Source organism: Oncorhynchus tshawytscha, linkage group LG03 (genome assembly GCF_018296145.1).
Source record: "Oncorhynchus tshawytscha isolate Ot180627B linkage group LG03, Otsh_v2.0, whole genome shotgun sequence".
In the NCBI taxonomy this organism is placed as follows: domain Eukaryota; kingdom Metazoa; phylum Chordata; class Actinopteri; order Salmoniformes; family Salmonidae; genus Oncorhynchus; species Oncorhynchus tshawytscha.
Window position 1 is genome coordinate 31,150,791 of NC_056431.1, and position 23,933 is coordinate 31,174,723.

The following is a 23,933-nucleotide window of genomic DNA, read 5'->3' on the forward strand; positions in this document are numbered from 1 at the left end:
CATAACATATTTCACAACACATGCCAGTGTAATTATTATTTTGGGTATAGCGAAGCGTCACTTGTTTTTTTCAGCGTTAGGTAAAATGCGTTAGGTAAAATATATTTTCCTGAAGGGCTATCCATTTTCATTTCAGAGGTCCATTTTTCTCCATGTAACCCTCATTATACAGTACCAGTCAATAGTTTTGACACACCTACTCATTCAAGGGTTTTTCTTTATTTTGTACAATTTTCTACAATGTAGAATAACAGTGAAGACATGAAAACTATAAAATAACACATATGGAATCATGTAGCAACCAGAAAAAAGTGTTAGTAAATCAAAATATATTTCATATTTTAGAATCGTTAAAATAGCCACCCTTTGCCTTGAGGACAGCTTCGCTCACTCTAGACATTCTCTCAACCAGCTTCACCTATAATGCTTTTCCAACAGTCTTGAAGGAGTTCCCACATATGCTGAGCACTTATTGGATGTTTTTCCTTAACTCTGTGGTCCAACTCATCCCAAACCATCTCAATTGGGTTGAAGTCGGGTGATTGCCAGGTCATCATCTGATGCAGCAGGTCATCACTCTCCTTCTTTGTCAAATAGCCCTTACACAGCCTGAAGGTGTGTTGGGTCATTGTCCTGTTGAAAAACAAATGATAGGGGAAGGGAAACCCAGGGGAAGGGAAAACCAGGTGGGATGGCGCATCGCTGCAGAATGCTGTGGTAGCCATGCTGGTTAAGTGTGCCTTGAATTCTAAATAAATCAGACAGTGTCACCAGCAAAGCACCCTCACACCTCCTCCTCCATGCTTCATGGTGGGAACGACACATGCAGACATCATCTGTTCAACTACTCTGCGTTTGGAACCAAAAATCTAAAAATGGACTCATCAGACCACAGGACAGATTTCCACCAGTCTAATGTCCATTGCTCATGTTTCTTGGCCCAAGCAAGTCTCTTCTTCTTATTGGTGTCCTTTAGTAGTTGTTTCTTAGCAGCAAATCGACCATGAAGGCCTGATTAATGCAGTCAGTCTCCTCTGAACAGTTGATGTTGAGATGTGTTTGTTACATAAACTCTGAAGCATTTATTTGGGCTGCAATCTGAGGTGCAGTTAACTCTAATGAACCTATTTGAGCTGCTCTTGCCATAATATGGACTTGGTCTTTTACCAAATAGGTCTATCTTCTGTATACCACCCCTATCTTGTCACAACATAACTGATTGGCTCAAACTCATTAAGGAAAGAAATTCCACAAATTAACTTTTAACAAGGCACACCTGTTAATTTAAATGCATTCCAGGTGACTACCTCATGAAGCTGGTTGAGAGAATGCTAAGAGTGTACAAAGCTTTCATCAAGGCAAAGGGTGACTAATTTGAAGAACCTCAAATATATTTTGACTTGTTTAAAAAAAATGCTGGTTACTGCATGATTCCATATATGTTATTTCATAGTTTTGATGTCTTCACTATTATTATACAATGTAGAAAACAGTAAACATAAAGAAAAACCCTTGAATGAGTAGGTGTGTACAAACTTTTGACTGGTACTGTAAATAACATTCAGTCCCTAAATGATACGTCATTTGCAAGTGGGAGCTCTTACAGTATAAATTACTCTTCCTCGCCATCTTGTGGCTGCTCTTAGTAGTACAGTATATTGACTTTTCCATTTCACTGGTAGTTCAAACACAATTTGACTATGACATTATTTTGTATTAATTAGCATCATTTCAATACTGTTTACTCATTCAATTATGATGCAAAGCAATATGTAGGAGACTTATTACTATTTCATATATTATACAGTACATATGAAAATAATCAACTCCACTTATTCATAAATATGTATATACATTTTAGCTGCTCTTTTAAAATTTCACAGAGCGAAACCCACAAATTACATAAATACCGTTTTTTGGTCTTTACCATATATAGAAAAATGAATCATATTATTCCCTGACTGAAGCCCAAACAGTGACAATAAAAACTCAGAAGTTTGGGCTTGAGATTTAACAATAAAGATGTTTTAACTGAAACGGGTTGCATGATAAGCTTTCATACTTGATTTCTGATTTGATCTGTGGTCTTTGCGGATTTAAAGACTATAATTAATTTTTTTAACGATGCAAAAAAACAATTTTGATGTCAGTGAAGTTCATAAAAGGCTGCTGCATCTCCTCAGCACCATTGAATTACCTGTGTCCAACCAGAACAGATTAAATGACACTGCCATCAATCTGGAGACAGACTCAACCCCTGCATCTTACAAAAATGTTTTCAACCCACATAGTTAAATAAAGGTTACATTTAAAATAAGTCAGTTAATTAAGAACAAATTCTTATTTACAATGACTGCCTACCCCGGCCAAACCCGGACGACGCTGGGCCAATTGTGCCCTGCCCTATGGGACTCCCAATCACGGCCAGATGATACAGCCTGGAATTGAACCAGAGACTGTAGTGATGCCTCTTGCACTGAGATGCAGTGCCTTAGACCGCTGCGCCACTCGGGAGCCCATCTTAAAAAGTCAATTATAAATTGTAAGTATTCATTTTTGTTTTTGTAAAATTACTCATTGCTAAACATTATAACCCCTCATAGAAAAATGTGGTCTGCAACATCGTCATTGGAGCTGGGCCACATCAGCAGAACTGGAATAGAAAACAAATTAATATTAGTAAATTAATAGATTATTTATGTCTGTGGACCATTGTTATGCCTCAGACACCACTGTATGTGCTGGGCTAGCGTTATGTATTTTAATGGGCTTTATCTGAACTGGTGAGGGAAATGTCTCACCTTCCAGCGGTTCCCACACTCGTTACAAAGAACAAAAGAGGTCATAGGCTCGTCAGCGCTGCGGGTCTGCATCTACACACACACACACACACACACACACACACACACACACACACACACACACAGTTTATACGAAGGCAGCTTTCATTCAACAGCACAGGCTGTCTTCACTGTATCTCAATGTGTAAAATGTAACTGGAACTGGTAGAGCGTACAATATAAAACTGATATTGGGTCAGTATGTAGAGTATATGTCTGTTTTCAGTGCAGTGAGCAGTGTGTATCTGTTTAAGTAAAATATAGTATATACCTTGTAATATGCAGAATATGGTATGTTTACCTGGTTGTAGGTGCAGTTCTTTTTGCTGCACTGAAACAGATCAGAAATGGTACCGCTGGTTTTGGACAGCTGGTGTTCCCTAATGGCCTCCTTAGTCAGATTGTTCCTCAGCTGCTTCAGCTCATCAGATAGATAGATAGATAGATAGATAGATAGATAGATAGATAGATAGATAGATAGATAGATAGATAGATAGATAGATAGACGGACAGACGGACGGACGGACGGACGGACGGACGGACGGACGGACGGACGGACGGACGGACGGACGGACGGACGGAATCTCTGAGGGAAATGTGTCTACTCAAATGTTTTGGTAGGTGTTTGACTTTCTTGACTCTCTCTCTCATTAATACAACATCTTAGGAATATGTTAGAGGCAGGGGTGGGTCATGGGTTGATATGGCAGAAGTTTACAGTACCTCAGCAGACATGATGGCGAAGCGTCTCAGCTCGATGCCTCCAGCCAGGACGTTCCTCCGCAGCCCAGGGTTTTTGGGGTCCTTCAGGTTGCTGATGCGGCTCCGCACCCTGTTTTTATACTTCATATCTGTGGCTCCCATCTCCTTGTAAATATGTGCAGCGGAGGACAGTTAAGGAAGCTTTCATCACCACCTGGCTGAAATATCTGACGGTGACAATCAAAGATCAAACAAATATAAAATGTGTTATATTCAAAGCCAAGAGAGCAAATGGCAGCTCTGCAAACATACTGCAAACTGAAACCAACCCAAATTGGTAAAATACTTTAGAACCACATGCAGATTTAAAAGGATATGATCTTCAATCTCTGCTGCCAACGAGTCACAGTTTGTCTCAAATTCTTTGAAGTTATCTGAGGAGAGAAAACTGAGGGTATTACGTTTACTCTTTTTCATCTACAAAATCTATCATTTTTCTGTGTGTAATGTGACCGCTATTAATTTAATGTAACCGTTCATTTCCATACTGTACTGGGAATGAATTGAGTCACTTTATGTGTAGGTTGATCTCTTGTTACTTGTATCTCTGTGAGTCTCTGTACTTGTACTCTGATCCATTCAGTTAGTGGCTGGTCTTTTCCCCACCATCGTGCGTAGAGCAGCAACCAGCATCTCGATGCACTTGTCCCTGATGGTTACTCCAGTGGCCAGGCAAGGGGACAGGGGAACCCCTGCTGAGCTGAAGGAGGGGGACATGGGACTGGTGGGGGTGGTGGGGATCTTTGGCATCTCTTTCTTTCTCCTGGTCATCGTACATAAGCCAAACAGCATATACGTCAATCGAGAGTTTAAAATCGAATCCATATTGATATCAGTAGTACAGTAGATAGTATTTTCCAGTTAAAAAGGGTACCGTTCAATACTGTCCGTTGAGGACTTTCTCTGCAGAGGACCAGGGTGAGGACTTGGAGCCATGAGATTCTTTCCTGAAACAAACACAGAGACAGAAAAAGCAATGGAGTGAACTAACATCCGTATCTTAATGCGCTCCATTATGCAAAGTAAATAAAAAAGCCTTAATGACGCAGTAAAATACATAAGAAAAGGAAATTAGCTTTTCAATGTATACGAAATGCTTCAGTCTGGTTTTAGACCCCATCATAGCACTGAGACTGCACTTGTGAAGGTGGTAAATTACCTTTTAATGGCATCAGACCGAGGCTCTGCATCTGTTCTCGTGCTCCTAGACCTTAGTGCTGCTTTTGATACCATCGATCACCACATTCTTTTGGAGAGATTGGAAACCCAAATTGGTCTACACGGACAAGTTCTGGCCTGGTTTAGATCTTATCTGTCGGAAAGATATCAGTTTGTCTCTGTGAATGGTTTGTCCTCTGACAAATCAACTGTAAATTTCGGTGTGCCTCAAGGTTCTGTTTTAGGACCACTATTGTTTTCACGATATATTTTACCTCTTGGGGATGTCATTCGAAAACATAATGTTAACTTTCACTGCTATGCGGATGACACACAGCTGTACATTTCAATGAAACATGGTGAAGCCCCAAAATTGCCCTCGCTAGAAGCATGTGTTTCAGACATAAGGAAGTGGATGGCTGCAAACGTTCAACTTTTAAACTCGGACAAAACAGAGATGCTTGTTCTAGGTCCCAAGAAACAAAGAGATCTTCTGTTGAATCTAACAATTGATCTTAATGGTTGTACAGTCGTCTCAAATAAAACTGTGAAGGACCTCGGCGTTACTCTGGACCCTGATCTCTCTTTTGAAGAACATATCAAGACCATTTCAAGGACAGCTTTTTTCCATCTACGTAACATTGCAAAAATCAGAAACTTTCTGTCCAAAATGATGCAGAAAAATGTATCCATGCTTTTGTCACTTCTAGGTTAGACTACTGCAATGCTGTACTTTCCGGCTACCTGGATAAAGCACTAAATAAACTTCAGTTAGTGCTAAATACGGCTGCTAGAATCCTGACTAGAACCAAAAAAATTGATCATATTACTCCAGTGCTAGCCTCCCTACACGGGCTTCCTGTCAAGGCAAGGGCTGATTTCAAGGTTTTACTGCTAACCTACAAAGCATTACATGGGCTTTCTCCTACCTATCTCTCTGATTTGGTCCTGCCGTACAATACCTACACGTACGCTACGGTCACAAGACGCAGGCCTCCTAATTGTCCCTAGAATTTCTAAGCAAACAGCTGGAGGCAAGGCTTTCTCCTATAGAGCTACATTTTTGGAATGGTCTGCCTACCCATGTAAGAGACGCAAACTCGGTCTCAACCTTTAAGTCTTTACTGAAGACTCATCTCTTCAGTGGGTCATATGATTGAGTGTAGTCTGGCCCAGGAGTGGGAAGGTGAACGGAAAGGCTCTGGAGCAATGAACCGCCCTTGCTTTCTCTGCCTGGCCGGTTCCCCTCTTTCCACTGGGATTCTCTGCCTCTAACCCTATTACAGGGACTGAGTCACTGGTGGGGGCTGTGCTTTGGCAAAGTGGGTGGGGTTATATCCTCCCTGTTTGGCCCTGTCCGGGGGTGTCATTGGATGGGGCCACAGTGTCTCCTGACCCCTCCTGTCTCAGCCTCCAGTATTTATGCTGCAGTAGTTTATGTGTCGGGAGGCTAGGTTCAGTTTGTTATATCTGGAGTACTTCTCCTGTCCTATCCGGTGTCCTGTGTGAATTTAAGTATGCTCTCTCTAATTCTCTCTTTCTCTCTTTCTTTCTCTCTCTCGGAGGACCTGAGCCCTAGGACCATGCCTCAGGACTACCTGACATGATGACTCCTTGCTGTCCCCAGTCCACCTGGCCGTGCTGCTGCTCCAGTTTCAACTGTTCTGCCTGTGATTATTATTATTTGACCATGCTGGTAATTTATGAACATTTGAACGTCTTGGCCATGTTCTGTTATAATCTCCACCCGGCACAGCCAGAAGAGGACTGGCCACCCCACATTGCCTGGTTCCTCTCTAGGTTTCTTCCTAGGTTTTGGCCTTTCTAGGGAGTTTTTCCTAGCCACCGTGCTTCTACACCTGCATTGCTTGCTGTTTGGGGTTTTAGGCTGGGTTTCTGTACAGCACTTTGAGATATCAGCTGACGTACGAAGGGCTATATAAATACATTTGATTTGATTTGTGTACTAGTGCTAGTGGGAGGTGATTTTACAATTTCTTCTAGGTTTGCCGCTGTTACTTTCAAGGTCATTCTACCGTTCTTCATCTGTCTTGGTTACCACTGTCTGGTATGAAGACCATTTGAGGGCAGAGAAGTTGATGGTAAGAAAGTCTCCTTTCCATTCTCCTGTCGTTGTTTCTCCTTCCCCTTAGACAGCGCCTCTGTCAGGGGTATCTGCAGAGCAGGTGTGTCATCAGAAGCAACAGGCATGTCACTCCTCCCCATCCCTGGACTCTCTGGATATTCAGGTGAGAGCATCTGATGGCTGTTAGAAGATCCTTCTCTATCCGCCTCTCCTTCGGCTTCTTCCTGGCTCCTCCCTGGTACATTAACATCTTGGCTCCTGCCTGGCGCACTGACCTCTGCTCCCGTTCCGTCCGGACACCCGCCTGGTTTATCAGCATCCTCTGCATCTTCATGGCTCGGTGGTTGCCTCCTTCTCCCCACCGGGACTCTGTGCACTGGTTTAGATGGTACCACGTGATGCTTCCTTTCACCTGGATGACTGTTGGTGTTGCTAGGACCACTTCATAAGGACCCTCTCGCCTTGGTTAGTTCCATTTCCTCAGGAACACTTGGATGTAGTCCCGAGAGACTGAAAAACAGCTTCTATCTCAAGGCCATCAGACTGTTAAACAGCCACCACTAACATTGAGTGGCTGCTGCCAACACACTGACTCAACTCCAGCCACTTTAATAATGGGAATTGATGGAAATTGATGTAAAATATATCACTAGCGACTTTAAACAATGCTACTTAATATAATGTTTACATACCCTACATTATTCATCTCATATGTATATGTATATACTGTACTCTATCATCTACTGCATCTTTATGTAATACATGTATTACTAGCCACTTTAAACTAGCCACTTATTTCCATCTCTCATCACATAACAAAATGACATTCCAGCTGAAGCTGGCAACTTCCTCTCCTTCTGGTTCCTAAGATAGTGATAGCATAAGACTTGCAAAGCAACGAGAAACATAAAACATATCATTATTAACAATGTGATAAGCTATGCATAATTATATATGCCTGAATACCAAAGTCTGAGACCATGACAATTCCCACTCTCTCTTCACCTGACTCTGCCTCCAGGATACTTTTCTGTTGGATTCCACAAAAATAAAAGCCCTAAAGAAGCTTCCTCATGCTTTCGCCCAGTCTTCCCCTTTCGGCCCCAGGTTCCGAGAGGTGTTCCCAAGTCATGTCATTTTCACTTTGTTCCCCATCTCCTCCATTTCAACTTATAGGCAAGTCACCTGATATGCAAGTGTGTTTCCCTAATTATCATTACATCCTCTTGAGGTAACTCAGCACTGTATATGCTTTAACATTGATGCCTTCAACATGTTGTTTAGAGTACAATTACCCCAACATCTATCCTCTTCGTGTGATGCATTAACCAATAGAACAAGTAGCTCCTAGACTTAATCCATCTGCATGTATGCAATGTGATAAGCTATAGGAAGCAGAGCTAAAGATTCTCTCTCTCTCTTTAGCTCCGCTTCCTCTGTCATGGTGCTTTCAAGCTCACCCATTATGCAGCTGGACCTTACTTTTTGTGAGAATTATGCACCCACCGAAGAGAGACATGACAATCTTTACCATTGCAGATGCTGTAAGGAGTACCGTATGTGTGGACCGGACCAAATCTATAAATCTATAAACGGGAGCTATTTCGCCTACAAAAATAATCTTTTTGGAAAAAAGGAACATTTGCTATCTAACTGGGAGTCTCCTGAGTGAAAGCATCTGAATTTCTTCCAAGGTAAATGATTTAATTTGGTTACTTTTCTTATTTTCGTGAAAATGTTGCCTGCTGCCAGCAGAGCCTAGCATAGCATTTTGCCATGATAAACTTACACAAATGCTTGTCTAGCGTTGGCTGTAACGCATATTTTGAAAATCTGAGATGACAGTGTTGTTAACAAAAGGCTAAGCTTGTGTTTGAATATATTTATTTCATTTCATTTGCGATTTTCATGCTAATGCGTTTGAGGCTATGATTACGCTCCCGGATACAGGATTGCTCGTCGCAAGAGGTTTTAACTGACTTGCCTAGTTAAATAAAGGTTAAAAAAAAAATCATGAGTTGGAAAAATATTCAACCTACATATCATCCCATCTAGCACACTAGTCACTACTCCTAATGCACTTCTACAGTTATAGACATTACTAATACATTCTCAAATAATTTAGTCAATATACATCAATCCCTCCTCTGGAACAATGATCACGCTCATGTTCCACAAAACCTTAAAACACAATGACTTAACGAGAAAAATAAAAACAAATATTTGTTTAATAACTTCCCACTACTGTTAATGCAACTAAAACTGTGGGAAAAACGCCCATCCATTACGTTCTATGCCCATGTTTATACTGGTCTTCATACCATCTCCTTCATCTCCATCATTGGGTGTTATTGCGATCTCTCTTCTATTTGCTGTAATCTGTCCCCCTGATGTAACGGTCATCTGATGAAGAAGGATCGGACCAAGGTGCAGCATGGTAAGTGTTCATGATTTTTATCAACACTGAACACTAGAACAAAATAACAAAGTGAGAAATTAAACTGAAACAGTCCTGTCAGGTGCAGAACACTAAACAGAAAACAACTACCCACAAAACACCGGTGGGAAAAGGCTACCTAAGTATGGTTCCCAATCAGAGACAACAATAGACAGCTGTCCCTGATTGAGAACCATACCAGGCCAAAATACAAAACATAGACAAATGAACATAGAATGCCCACCCAAATCACACCCTGACCAAACCAAAATAGAGACATAAAAAGCTCTCTAAGGTCAGGGCATGACACCTAGGGTCCACTGAGCTGCAGAGTGCCTAATCACCCTTTGTTTCCTCTCACCGTTCTTCGCGGCACTTTAATATCTCTAGCAGGTGCTGATATAAGCTACACTACCATACTGTTCTTAATGTATCTATTACCGTTATATTTTCTAATAGCATAGATTTACTTCACCCGTATAGTATAGCTTATGCTTATCTGTATGTCATACTTTTCTACTTCACACACCAGTATATACTATATATGCCTTGTTTTATGATAGGAGCTTTGCCAAATCGGGTCAAAGTCCTATCACACCCTACACATTTATCCAAGCAGACCTCTATTTCTTTAGAGCGGTATCATAAATTACCTATCCAAGCAGCCCTCCTACTAATTCGATTGGAGTGGTATCATAGGATTTTACTATTTATTTGTGTTGACAATATGCATAGGCAGCTGCGGTCCCACACCGAGCCAAGCGGGTCAGCCGGTTAGGGCAAACAAACGCACCAACGAGACCAGACAAGTTCCCCAGATGAATGGTCCTGTGAGAGGGACAACCTGAATCACACACCCAACACGAACCACCTGATCAAGTTGATTGGGTTGTGTTTGCGCACAAGCCCAAATCAGGTCCTGAAACAGATGTGCCCGGCCGAGTAGATGACAGGACAATCCCTACACAAACAGGCCACCCATGCTGGTCCGTTAGGCAGTCCGACCAGAGCAAGTGAAAGCCCCTTCCTACCGACCACCCAACACCAGCAAAGCACACAACTCCCCATTCACCAAATCCACACAAATGCACATAAATAACTACTTTTAAAACCTCCCAAAGCTTAAGCATGCATGCAGTTATTGAATTCAAAAGCTCTGTATTACTTGGTTCGTTTAGAAATTTGGAGAGACCGACGTGGTGATCCTATCGCCGAGACAGGACTTCCGAAGCAAATCACACAAACATTCAACAGAACAAGCTTACCTGTAATTGTTGGGTACCACCCGTTTCTGAGACTGCCCGGAAGGACCAATGTCAGCTACAAAAAGCGTCATCATCCACTGGTCCCTGTAGCCACTCCTGGCAAGCTCACCATTTATGTTGTGGAATATTGAATCAAAATATTTCACAGATACCGGAACTTGTAAATTCAATTAGACTTTATTACAAACAGTAACAAAGCCGAGCAATTCCATGGAAGAACCATGGAATTGAGTGAGTTACAGATAGAGGAGCAGCTAATGGATTTACTAATGAGGGAAGTTATTTTGGGTTTCGGGCAGGGCTTTAAATTTGGCTGAAGCAATCGGGCCTGGGTAGGGCTGAATGTTGCAGGCATGGGTAGGGCTTGGGTGTAACGGTTTTCTTGTGGTGAAGGAGAGGCGGACCAAAACGCAGCGTGGTTTCTATTCATGGTACTTTAATAAAGCAACTACACATGAACAATCTACAAAACAAGAAACGTGAAAACCTAAACAGCCCTATCTGGTGCAAACAGAGACAGGAACAATCACCCACAAACACACAGTGAAACCCAGGCTACCTAAGTATGATTCTCAATCAGAGACAACTAATGACACCTGCCTCTGATTGAGAACCATACTAGGCCGAAACATAGAAATACCCAAATCATAGAAAAACAAACATAGACTGCCCACCCCAACTCACGCCCTGACCATACTAAATAATGACAAAACAAAGGAAATAAAGGTCAGAACGTGACATTGGGCTTAAATTTCATGCTCAGGGCTCTAATTGTTATTTCTCAAAAATATAAAGGTCCATTATCTTTTCTACATACTTTATATCTGGTTTTAGTCGATTAAGTTTACACAAAAATACATGTTCTATCCTGAAAATTCATTTAAAAAATCTATATACACTGAGTGCACAAAACATAATATTGAGTAGCTCTCAGAACAGCATCAATTTGTCAGGTCATGGATTCTACAAGCTGTCAAAAGTGTTCCACAGGGATGCTTCTCACAGTTGTGTCAAGTTGGCTAGATGTGCTTTGGGTGTTGGACCATTCTTGATACATACAGGAAACCGGTGCACATGGCACCTACTACCATACCCCAGTCAAAGGCACTTAAATATTTTGTCTTGCCCACTCACCCTCTGAATGGCACACATACACAATCTATGTCTCAATTGTCTCAAGGCTTTTCAATCCTTATTTAACCTGTCTCCTCCCCTTCATCTACACTGATTGAAGTGGATTTAACAAGTGACATCAATTAGGGATCATAGCTTTCACCTGGATTCATCTAGTCAGTCTATGTCATGGAAAGAGAAGGTCTTCCTAATGTTTTGTACACTCAGTGTATATACAGTGCCTTGCGAAAGTATTCGGCCCCCTTGAATTTTGCGACCTTTTGCCACATTTCAGGCTTCAAACATAAAGATATAAAACTGTATTTTTTTGTGAAGAATCAACAACAAGTGGGACACAATCATGAAGTGGAACGACATTTATTGGATATTTCAAACTTTTTTAACAAATCAAAAACTGAAAAATTGGGCGTGCAAAATTATTCAGCCCCCTTAAGTTAATACTTTGTAGCGCCACCTTTTGCTGCGATTACAGCTGTAAGTCGTTTGGGGTATGTCTCTATCAGTTTTGCACATCGAGAGACTGAAATTTTTTCCCATTCCTCCTTGCAAAACAGCTCGAGCTCAGTGAGGTTGGATGGAGAGCATTTGTGAACAGCAGTTTTCAGTTATTTCCACAGATTCTCGATTGGATTCAGGTCTGGACTTTGACTTGGCCATTCTAACACCTGGATATGTTTATTTTTTAACCATTCCATTGTAGATTTTGCTTTATGTTTTGGATCATTGTCTTGTTGGAAGACAAATCTCCGTCCCAGTCTCAGGTCTTTTGCAGACTCCATCAGGTTTTCTTCCAGAATGGTCCTGTATTTGGCTCCATCCATCTTCCCATCAATTTGAACCATCTTCCCTGTCCCTGCTGAAGAAAAGCAGGCCCAAACCATGATGCTGCCACCACCATGTTTGACAGTGGGAATGGTGTGTTCAGGGTGATGAGCTGTGTTGCTTTTACGCCAAACATAACGTTTTGCATTGTTGCCAAAAAGTTCAATTTTGGTTTCATCTGACCAGAGCACCTTCTTCCACATGTTTGGTGTGTCTCCCAAGTGGCTTGTGGCAAACTTTAAACGACACCTTTTTATGGATATCTTTAAGAAATGGCTTTCTTCTTGCCACTCTTCCATAAAGGCCAGATTTGTGCAATATACGACTGATTGTTGTCCTATGGACAGAGTCTCCCACCTCAGCTGTAGATCTCTGCAGTTCATCCAGAGTGATCATGGGCCTCTTGGCTGCATCTCTGATCAGTCTTCTCCTTGTATGAGCTGAAAGTTTAGAGGGACGGCCAGGTCTTGGTAGATTTGCAGTGGTCTGATACTCCTTCCATTTCAATATTATCGCTTGCACAGTGCTCCTTGGGATGTTTAAAGCTTGGGAAATCTTTTTGTATCCAATCCGGCTTTAAACTTCTTCACAACAGTATCTCGGACCTGCCTGGTGTGTTCCTTGTTCTTCATGATGCTCTCTGTGCTTTTAACGGACCTCTGAGACTATCACAGTGCAGGTGCATTTATACGGAGACTTGATTACACACAGGTGGATTGTATTAATCATCATTAGTCATTTAGGTCAACATTGGATCTTTCAGAGATCCTCACTGAACTTCTGGAGAGAGTTTGCTGCACTGAAAGTAAAGGGGCTGAATAATTTTGCACGCCCAATTTTTCAGTTTTTGATTTGTTTAAAATATCCAATAAATGTCGTTCCACTTCATGATTGTGTCCCACTTGTTGTTGATTCTTCACAAAAAAATACAGTTTTATATCTTTATGTTTGAAGCCAGAAATGTGGCAAAAGGTCGCAAAGTTCAAGGGGGCCGAATACTTTCGCAAGGCACTGTATATTGTAATTGTATTATTTTGGTAACTAGCCCAGTGAACAAGCACCAAACCAGCGTGCATGAGTGCAGAATTGGATGGTGAGCTGTGCATTGCATGACGTGCAATTTTGTGCTGTTCCTATCAGAATAAATCTACATGACTGGTGCTACACGTTGGAGTTCCGTTTTGATGACTGATTGTAGACAATGCAAGAAGAGTACTGTTACACCTAGTTAAATAAATTCAAAAAATATAACTCACATGCTCAGCTTCACCGTTCTGCTTCAACTCAAACCTACCTCCCAACCCCAACATCTACTGAAATAGGGCTGTTGCGGTGACCATATTACCGCCACACGTGGATATTCTAAGTTAACAAATGAGGAGAGACAAACTCAATCACCAATCAGGTTCTACTTAATCAAAAATATGTATTGTACTTATTAATTAGGGAGTCATCACAACATGCACACCAAGTGGATATAGTGAGAGCTCAATGTTTCTGAGTTGGGCTTGCCTTATATAGTACAACCTTGTTACATTTTCTAAATCCACCACAACTGTCTCAATGTGTCAAACCAACCATAGACTTCTGTGTTCTCATACTAAGAACTGTTTGTTCTTAGAATAGAAGATAACGAAAGACTTGTTCGGAATAGAGAGACCTCGTTCCGAACATGCAAGTTTCAGACTTACAGGGGGTGGGGGTAAGAACAAGAGATGTGCACAGCCGTGGTGGATTTAGAAAGATAGTTAGGTCACAACAGCATCTTACACAACCAGAGTAACAGGATTGTACATACCTATCATTTAAAGTAATGTTAATACTACCGCCGACAGCGAGCCAGGCCTAATCACCCAACATCAGTGCCCAACCTCACTAATGCTCTTGTGGCTGAATGGAAGCAAGTCCCTGCAGCAATGTTCCAACATCTAGTGGAAAAAAATCCAAGAAAAGTGCAGTTCAATTATATTCTTCTCACTATAAAATCATATAAAATAATGGCACAGGACTTATAAGCATATCTTGCCCGCTAAATGAACAAGCCTACAGCCTATGGCATGGCGCATAGCCAGATAACATAGGCCTTCAGTAGGCCCACTCATTCTGCACCTGAAATGCATTTCCTACATATCATAATGTTTCTTTAGACCTAGACTAAAATAAATAACGGATTTATTGTAATAGTGTACGTTTCAATTGGTTTATTAGACTTTTTTAAATGTAGATGTTCCAAAGACATGCATATTCAGATTGTATGCGTGGAGGCTAAACGTGTTTATGTGATTAACAGTCAATTACCATGAGACCGGCAGTCTTTTGTACTACAATAATCTGCTAACAAAATGTCATGACCGCCACAGCCCTACCCTGAATATCCTCTGGCTCTCACATCTCTATGGTTGGTCACTACTACATCTACATACATGCATTCAGTGGTGTAAAGTACTTAAGTAAAAATTCTTTAAAGTACTAGTTTTTTGGGTTATCTGTACTTTACTTTACTATATATTTTTGACAATGTTTACTTCACTACATTCCTAAAGAAAATAGTGTACTTTTTACTCCAAACATTTCCCCTGACACCCAAAAGTACTCGTTACATGTTGAATGCTTAGCAGGACAGGAAAATGGTCCGATTCACACACTTATCAAGAGAACATCCCTGGTTATCTCAACTGCCTCTGATCTGGCAGACTCATTGAACACGAATGCTTCGTTTGTCAATTATGTCTGTTTTGTAAAGTTCCCCTGGCAATCTATAAAAAAAAAAGATTTAAAAAATTGTGATGTCTAACCAGACACAATATAAGAAATGGGAAATTATTTATAATTTTACTTTGATGACAGAGTGCCTTTTGAATTACTTTTACCTTGATACTTAAGTATATTTAAAACCAAATACTTTGACTTTTACTCAAGTAGTATTTTACTGGGTGACTTTCACTTTTACTTGAGTCATCAAGGTATCTTTACTTTTTCTCAAGTATGACAATTGGGTACTTTTTCCACCACTTAAGATATTGGATCTTAACCACAAGACATGGGCTGTGTTTGAATACCCATACTAACATACTGTATACTACATACTTAATGAGTATATACTACTATTATAGTGCATCTTAGTATAATGTAAACAAATGGTATCATTTCAGTTGAGCATACTAGCACTTCGCCTGTCTACCAGAAGTTGATGCTGTTGCTATGAACCTCTTGCTAGCTTGTTAACATAACAAATGAGTATCTAAACATTTTACGATTTAGGGTGTGTTAATAAATTCAATCTGCAGTGCCAGAGTGCACTCTGGGGGTTCATAAATCCAGAGTGTTCTCAGATTGTAAATTCAGATCGTTTCACACTTGGAGCGTTCAGAGCCAACACTGGACGCTCTGGCCGAGGAGTAGGGTTGATCTGAGCTTTCAACTGCAGTCAAACACCCAAGCTAAACTGGCTAACGTTGGCTAGCTACTTCAAGACACAAATGAGAGAACACCTCACTCTGACCATTTTACTTGCCATAGCAGAGCTGGTTTTCATGGTGTCATGTTATCCAGAGTGTTGGTGACTGTAACTGTGCTGCTGGCTTCAATTTTTTCCGCTTTTTTTTGCCAATGTTTACTGACACCGGCATATTCAAAGGTGCATGAGAGTGCTCTGAAATCAGAGTAGATAGTCAGAATTAACAATGTCCATTGAAATGCATAGCAATTAGCTAAGAATGATGTAAATAATCAAGTCAATCAATACATTTTGGTCAGTTAGTTAGATAGCAGTGTGTTAATATACTGCTTGGCAAGTTTGATGTATTAGTATCCAACTGACGTTAGGTAACTAGCTAACATACCGGTACATACTGCTGTAATGCTATGCGGTTCATAAGGATAGAGTAACAAATTGTCAGCAAACATAACATGTAACGTAATTTATTTGAAAGTCATTACTTTATTACATTGCTCAACATTTTCTTAACATTTGTCATTAGTTAGTTCAATGGATTTGTATTCGCTCTCATCGGACTTCGGGGGCATATTTTCCAAAATGTTTTTCAAATCTGAAAACGTTGTGAAGCCACGCCCATTTTCTGAATAATTGCATTATGAGCCCTAAAAGTACAAAAATAGTGTCCTATTACAAAATCCCGGAACTTTTGGCATACTAACTATATCCATACATTGACCAGTAAGGATACTATAAACTCAATTCACGTCACAAATAGTAAGGTTAGTATTCGAACACAGCTTCGGAGAGAAGAGCAAAGACAAGAATCAGAGAAGCTCTTAGTAAATTCCACTGAGTGGAGCTCCATACATCATAGATACCAAGCTGAAAAGGCATATGTAAAGTTGCATTACAACCTTTCCACAACCACACGCTGGCATGCTTGACAGACATGGAGTAATTTCTATAGCATATCTGAAAAAAGATCCCTTTTCACAAGGCAGCGATTTGATCTCGGAGCTCCCTTCATCTGTGCTCATGCCCCTGCACTCTGCTGACAAACACAAAGCTCTGAGCCCTTCAGACTTGAGACAGTCAGGAAAACAAGGCCTTAAATTAAACCTGTCATATGAAGAGACGCGAAGAGACGCTTTCTAATAGCAAACATTTCATGCATGAATCCCCTGGGAAAACCTTTTTGAAATTATTTTCAGAGCATATATCTTGTTTTTATGTCAGGTCAAATTTGAGAATTAACAATGCCACAACGGGGTCATTGTGGTTTACGGTGAGTGTCTGCAAGTTTTCACGCCAGGGTAAAACAAGATATGTGTATTTGCTTAAGATAGCAGGCACTATAGCATGCTTGACAACCATAATGGCAATCTGTATTGCCCATCGACACTTGTAATTTAACCATTAAGGCCAGGCACCACAGGCAAAAATTGGGATTTCTGTCCATTTTCAGATTTAAAAAAAAATCATATAATTCAAAATCTTGTTTTCTGGAGCATATCGTTAGCTAGTCCATACATGGCTACATAGTGCTTTGTGCTGAAAGATGAGAAAATCACAAAGAATATACCTACAGTATGTGAATAAAAATAAGCAATCTCAGTTAGCCAATGCGAGGAAAGCAGTGAATGAAAGAAAAAATGAGCCTGATCAGCCGATTGAGGCAGTGGAGGTACAGGTAGAGGAGGATAAGGAGGTAGCCGGCAGCAACGCGTCGAGATGCACATTAGTCGAGATGAAGATGACAGCTAGCAGCGATCAACCAGACAGCAGCCAGACAGCCAGCCAGCCAACAGTGGTTTTTATTCCATATGTCACATATAAACCAACTTGTACATGATATGATTTGTGTCTAAAAACTGGACAGAAAATCACCATAGACCCCACCAACCAGGGATTCTGTAATTCTGTGATGATAGAATATGCACACTGTGAAGGTGACCGTGATACATTTAGGAGGAGTGTTTACTCTTCCTCCAGGCTGCAGAAGTGGTCCAGGAGTGGTGGCATTTGCTATAAATGTGAGGATGGTTCTTCTAGCCCACAAACTTGGACTTGGCTAATTATGCAGCTCCACAGAAAGTCCTAGGGATTCTTTCCTTGCGTCTCAGCTCATATCAGAGACATGACAGGAGAGTGACAGGTAAATAAAAAGGAGAGTAGCCCATTGTCAGGTGACTTGCTGTGTATAAATTATTATTTCCTTGTTCCAGCAAAAGTATTCAAAGTGAATAAACAGTGATTGGAAAGCATAATTGTACAATGAGACTGTCACACTGTAACATGTACGCTGGGAGTCGGAAAGCAAGTACAGGGAGTGAATCATTGAATAAAGAACTAGACCATGGTACAAACCAGGAAAACTCGTACAGACATGACACCACCTGAGGAAAGAACCAAGGGGAGTGACAGATATAGGGGAGGTAATAAAGAGAGTGATGGAGTCCAGGTGAGTGTCATGAGGCGCAGGTGCGCGTAACGATGGTTGCAGGTGTGCGCAATGATTAGACAACTGGCAACAACGAGCGCCAGAGAGAAGCGGGAGTAGACATGACACACATAGGCCAAGAGTGTAGTATCATAGGGCTGTAGCCTACTGTGATTACTGAGAAATTGCTAATATTTACATAAGGTAACATGCTGATATTTAGTCCTGCAGTTATGACTGACATATCAAAAGACAACAGACATAAGCACTATGTTGCAGAGATTCAGAGAGGGCTACAGTCAATGGAGAGTGCTGCAAAGCTAATTAGAAGAGCATACGCATATATAGACCCAGACATAGCAGAGATGCTGAAGGAGGATGAGGATGCCGTGATAGACATTCATATATCCTTTGATGGCAAATGTCACAAGAGAGGATTCAGTTCCAACTACGGGATAGGTGTGTGCATTGGTTCTGGTACTAGCGAGCCCTAGAAAATGATGAAGATCCACCCAGTCACAAAAACCTCAAAGGCCATACATTTTTGAATAGAGAGGTTGCAAAGAAAATGGTACCTGTATATCATATGATGACAAATGATAACCTCAAAAGAATGTAGCACAGAGGAACCCAGAATGCAAATGAATGTCTCGCTGCAATGCCCCAAAACGGTCTTTGTGGGCAAAAGCCGCATTGACGCAGCAGCTAGTATGGGTTCAACGATCACTGCTATTTCAAATGTGATGGACAAATTGTGGATTGACAGCACTTTAGTGACACTGGAAGCAATCAGAGAGGTGGATGCGAGGCGTGTTGTGAGAGCTGATGCTGCTTCAATGAAGTGTGCCAAGCGTAGGCGCAGGTCCCATGAGTAAATCGGCACCAGAAACAACTCAAAGAGGGCCTTAATACATTTGTTTCAAGCAATAGAGCATATGCTTTGTTGAATAAATATGTAGTTTTGAGCAAATTCGCATATCACTTTGCCCAATTTGTCACATACATACAAGGCTTTTTGTATGGCTGTTGAAATGCGCAGAACATTAATCAGCTATGTCTGTCCCTTATTTAAATATCAGTGCTTGTGTGAAATGTCGTTGTCTGATGCAGCTGTATTGACCCTCTGGGAGAATAAACTTGGTTAAGCTTTCATTGTAAATATGAATGTTTTCTTAACTGACTTGCCTAGTTAAATAAAAAGTTGGGGTCTCTATAAGCTTCAATATGAGGTCCTAAACCTAGCATGAAAGTATGGGCTAATATAGTCTAAATGTTTGCCTTGGGGTAAGTTGAGGTGATGGCAAGTAAAAATGCAGTGATAATATTTAATTCAGTACAGAAATTTCTATGTGCTTAAATTATACCCTGTCCCGCATCTTAGCTCCATATAGACGTGACACTTGGCATTCAGGCCAAAGAGATCAATATTGGTTTAACCAGACCAGATAATCTTGTTTCTCATGGTCTGAGAGTCTTTAGGTGCCTTTTGGCAAACTCCAAGCGAGCTGTCATGTGCCTTTTACTGAGCAGTGGCTTCCGTCTGGCCACTCTACCATAAAGGCCTGATTGGTGGAGTGCTGCACAGATGGTTGTCCCTCTGGAACGTTCTCCCATCTCCACAGAGGAACTCTAGAGCTCTGTCAGAGTGACCATTGGGAGCTTGGTCACCTCCCTGACCAAGGCCCTTTTGCCTCGATTTCTCAGTTTGGCCGGGCGGCCAGGTCTAGGATGAGTCTTGGTGGTTCCAAGTGATTCCATTTAAGAATGATGGAGGCCACTGTGTTCTTGGGGACCTTCAATGCTGCATACATTTTTTGGTACCCTTCCCCAGATCTGTGCCTAGACACAATGCTCTCTCAGAGGTGTGTGCCTTTCCAAATCATGGCCAAACAATTAAATGTTCCACAGGTGGACTCCAATCACGTTGTAGAAACATCTCACGGATGATCAATGGAAACAAGATGCACCTGAGCTCCATTTCCAATGTCATAGCAAAGGGTCTGAATACTTATGCAAATAAGTTATTTCTGTTTTTTAATTATTAAACTTTTTTTTAAACTTGTTTTTGCTTTGTCATTATGGGGTATTGTGTGTAGATTGCTGAGGATGTTTTTTTTAATTCAATCCATTTTAGAATAAGGCTGTAACATAACAAAATGTGGAAAAGGTCAAGGGGTCTGAATACTTTCTGAAGGCACTGTATTTACTGATAAAATGACACAAAATCAAAACAACAGAAGATATCAAAAAAGCCTCTGCATTAGTCTGACTGTAAGACCTAAGAACCTGTGTGTGGAATAATGTGAATATACGTCCTTTGAAAACTGAGAAAAAATGTTTTGGCGCACGGGGAACATGCCATTTTGAGAAAATGGTTGTTAAAGATAAAAATGTACTTTCCATAAATATGACCGTTTATGTCACATTAATTAATCTCTTATCATATATAACTTCTAAACTGACAAATACATGTCAAATATACCTTTAACAAATACATAAACACGTTTAACACTTCCTCCTAGGCCAGTGGTTCTTAACCTTGTTGGAGATACTGAACCCCACCAGTTTCATATGCGCATTCACCGAACCCTTCTTAATTGGAAAAATAAAATAGGATTTTTTTCAAATTCAAAACATAAGTATATATTTTACTGGTGCACAAAATGAACCGTGCATCAACATCACTGTGTTCAAAGAACAAAATCATCAAAACATGATTTTCACACAAAAACATAATAATGAATATTTACTGCAAATCAGTGTGACTTCTGCTGTTGCCTTTCAGAGACAAGTTCAGAAATGCGCGGCTTCACCTTGGCAAGTGCCACTCTCATGTCATTTTCGTAACAAAGTCTGTTCCTTTTCTTCATTTTTATGTCCAGCATCCTCGAAAAGGATTGCTCGCAAAGATATGTTGTAACAAACGGTATGAAAATATCCAGAGCTTTCTTAGCAATAACAGGGTACGTTACCATTTGTTGACACCAAAACGTTGAAAGCGTTGTTGTTCTGAAGAGTTGCTGTTGAACCTGGCTCTGCTGAATTTCAATGATTTCATCGAGGTATTCATCATTGACATCTGTTGTCTCAACACTAAACGTGAATGGCTGTCTCACCCATGCTGGATATGACTCTCTTGTAGGGAAGTATCCGTCGAGAGACTTTGCAAGCTCATCTAAGTGCGTGGCAATTGCTTGCTTCAGTTCCGCGGGTACAGAAATGTCTCCGATTCCAGATACATCTTCGATCTTACTTACACAGTCGTCCAGCAGGGGAAAGTTTGCGAAGTTATCGTTCTCTGTTTGTCGTTTCCATAACGGTAGCTCTTTTTGAAAAGCCTTCAGGTTTTCCTCCGCTTCGATGATGTTGACTCCACTGTCCTGCATCTTTTGATTGAGATGATTGAGAGCTGCAAAGATATCAGCCATGTACGCTAAAATGAGAATGAACTCAGAATTTTTGAAGCAATCTGCATGACAATGTTGGTGCTCTTGCAAAAACAGGGCTAATTCCACACGCACGGCAAAAATACGATTCAGCACCTGTCCCCGGGATAACCACTGAACGTTAGAATGGTACAGAAGTACCTCGAATTCAGAGCCCATTTCTTTACACAGATCACTGAAGATGCGGTGCCTCAGAGCACTAGTTTGCAGATAGTTCACGCATTCCACTACAATTTTTAATACTTCTGCCAGTTTTGGAGGCAAGGTTTTTGTTGCCAACGCATGCCTGTGCAGAATACAATGCGTAACAATGATGTGTGGTGCATCGGCTTTCACTAGCGCACCAAAACTAGACTTTCTTCCCAGCATGACTGGAACTCAGTCCGAACAAACTGCAGAAACCATATCCCACGAAAGATTGTGGTCTTTGAAGAAGTCATCCACAAGTTTCTTCACATCGGCTGCCTTAGTTGTTGTTGTAAGAGGCTTACAAAATAAAAAATCTTCCTTTATCACGTCGTCTTTCACATAGGGCACGAATACAGCAAGCTGGCTTAGATTGGAAACGTCTGTGGTCTCGTCGAGTTGAAGGCTGAATTTTGCCGGGCTTTAAATCAGATCTGCAACTACTTGAGCCAAGATGTCTTTGCTCATGTCCTCTATTCTGTCGCTGATGGTGTCATTTGAAAGAGGAATTTGGGATAACTTCAGCCTCTTTTCCCAGCATGATATTCGCCATCTTCAACACAGCTGGTTTTATGAGTGTTTCACCAATGGTGTGTGGTTTGCCCTGCTTTGCGATCAGGTAAGCAACTTCGTACGATGCTGTGAGGATCGGTTTGTTGATGGGTACAAAGCCGAGAACAGGCAGAGTAGCCTTTTCATCGAATCTGGCTCTCTTCACCTTGAATTCAGTGAGCGTTGTGTTCTTGTATTTTCCATCTCCATGCAGCTTAAGGAAGTGTTCTTTTAGTTTTGCCGGTGCTAGACTAGAATTGCTCAACTTGGCATTGCAAATCATGCAGTTAGGACGCTGACTCCCATCACGTTCCGTTATACATGTGAATCCATATTGTACATATTCGTCCGACCACTTTCTTTTTTTGCTTGACAAAGTAAGTATGAAGGGATTAAAATATTAAGAAAGAAATCACAAGACGTACCATCACGACAGTCACAAGTCGACTACTGAGGAGAGAGAGATTAAAGTAGACGGCACGCGTCAAAGTAATTGATTTATGACCCTGCGTCATGATGACGTGTGCATGTCCAAATATGGGCCTCCGGCCCGTCCATCCTGTTCCTGTGGTCACGTGTTAGAGGGTGTGTGTTATTTTATGTCTATATTGCATCCTTTGAAGTAGTCATGGTGATTGATGTCTAGGGGCCTGGTTGAACTGGGGGGGTTGAGTGTTTGAACTTTTGAAAGTGTATGGCCCCCCCACCACCAGTTTTATTGCACTTATGGTTGCTATCTATGAAGCAGGAATGTGTGTGTGTGTGTGGGGGCGGCAGGGGGGGGGGGTGTTAGAAACAAGGAATGGGTGTGTGTGTGTATGGGGGTTGAGTGTTTGAACTTTTTAACGTGTATGGCCCCCACCCCCAGTTTTATTGTCCTTATGGTTGTTATCTATGAAGCAGGAATGTGTGTGTGTGTGTGTGTGTGTGTGTGTGTGTGTGTGTGTGTGTGTGTGTGTGTGTGTGTGTGTGTGTGTGTGTGTGTGTGTGTGTGTGCGTGCGTGCGTGCGTGTGTTAGAAACAAGGAATGTGTGTGTGTGTGTGTGTGTGTGTGTGTGTGTGTGTGTGTGTGTGTGTGTGTGTGTGTGTGTTAGAAACAAGGTCCCTTGGCATTGTGTCCATTTCAGGCTTTAAACAACAATTAAACAGCCATCTAAATAATGTTTCTCAGCCTAGTTTCCTATTTAGTTCTCTTTATATGTACAGACACAGAGCTTCCAGATGGCTCCATCCTAAGGATTTTCAGTGCATGTACACCTGGGGAGATTAGAACCCCAAAGAAAAGATCCTAAAGGTAATTTCAGGTTTATCATGACAGCCACTTTATGAAAGGCCTTTACTTATGGCTAAACAGCTTCTACACAGC

General features: G+C 41.2%; 1 protein-coding gene across 1 annotated transcript in view; it reads right to left on the reverse strand.

Annotated features, from left to right (window-relative positions):
* Positions 1-2,568: 2,568 nt before the first annotated feature.
* The window catches only part of LOC112234416 (transcription elongation factor A protein 3-like), a 41,864-nt gene continuing 20,499 nt past the window's right edge, over positions 2,569-23,933 (reverse strand). The window contains exons 2-8 of the mRNA XM_042314328.1: positions 4,477-4,549; positions 4,214-4,365; positions 3,920-3,982; positions 3,559-3,718; positions 3,142-3,274; positions 2,802-2,873; positions 2,569-2,653 (exon numbers count right to left, since the gene is read on the reverse strand). Of these exons, the coding sequence (XP_042170262.1) occupies positions 2,645-2,653; positions 2,802-2,873; positions 3,142-3,274; positions 3,559-3,718; positions 3,920-3,982; positions 4,214-4,365; positions 4,477-4,538 (651 nt within the window). The 5' untranslated portion in view covers positions 4,539-4,549 and the 3' untranslated portion in view covers positions 2,569-2,644. The remainder of the gene's footprint in view (positions 2,654-2,801; positions 2,874-3,141; positions 3,275-3,558; positions 3,719-3,919; positions 3,983-4,213; positions 4,366-4,476; positions 4,550-23,933) is intronic.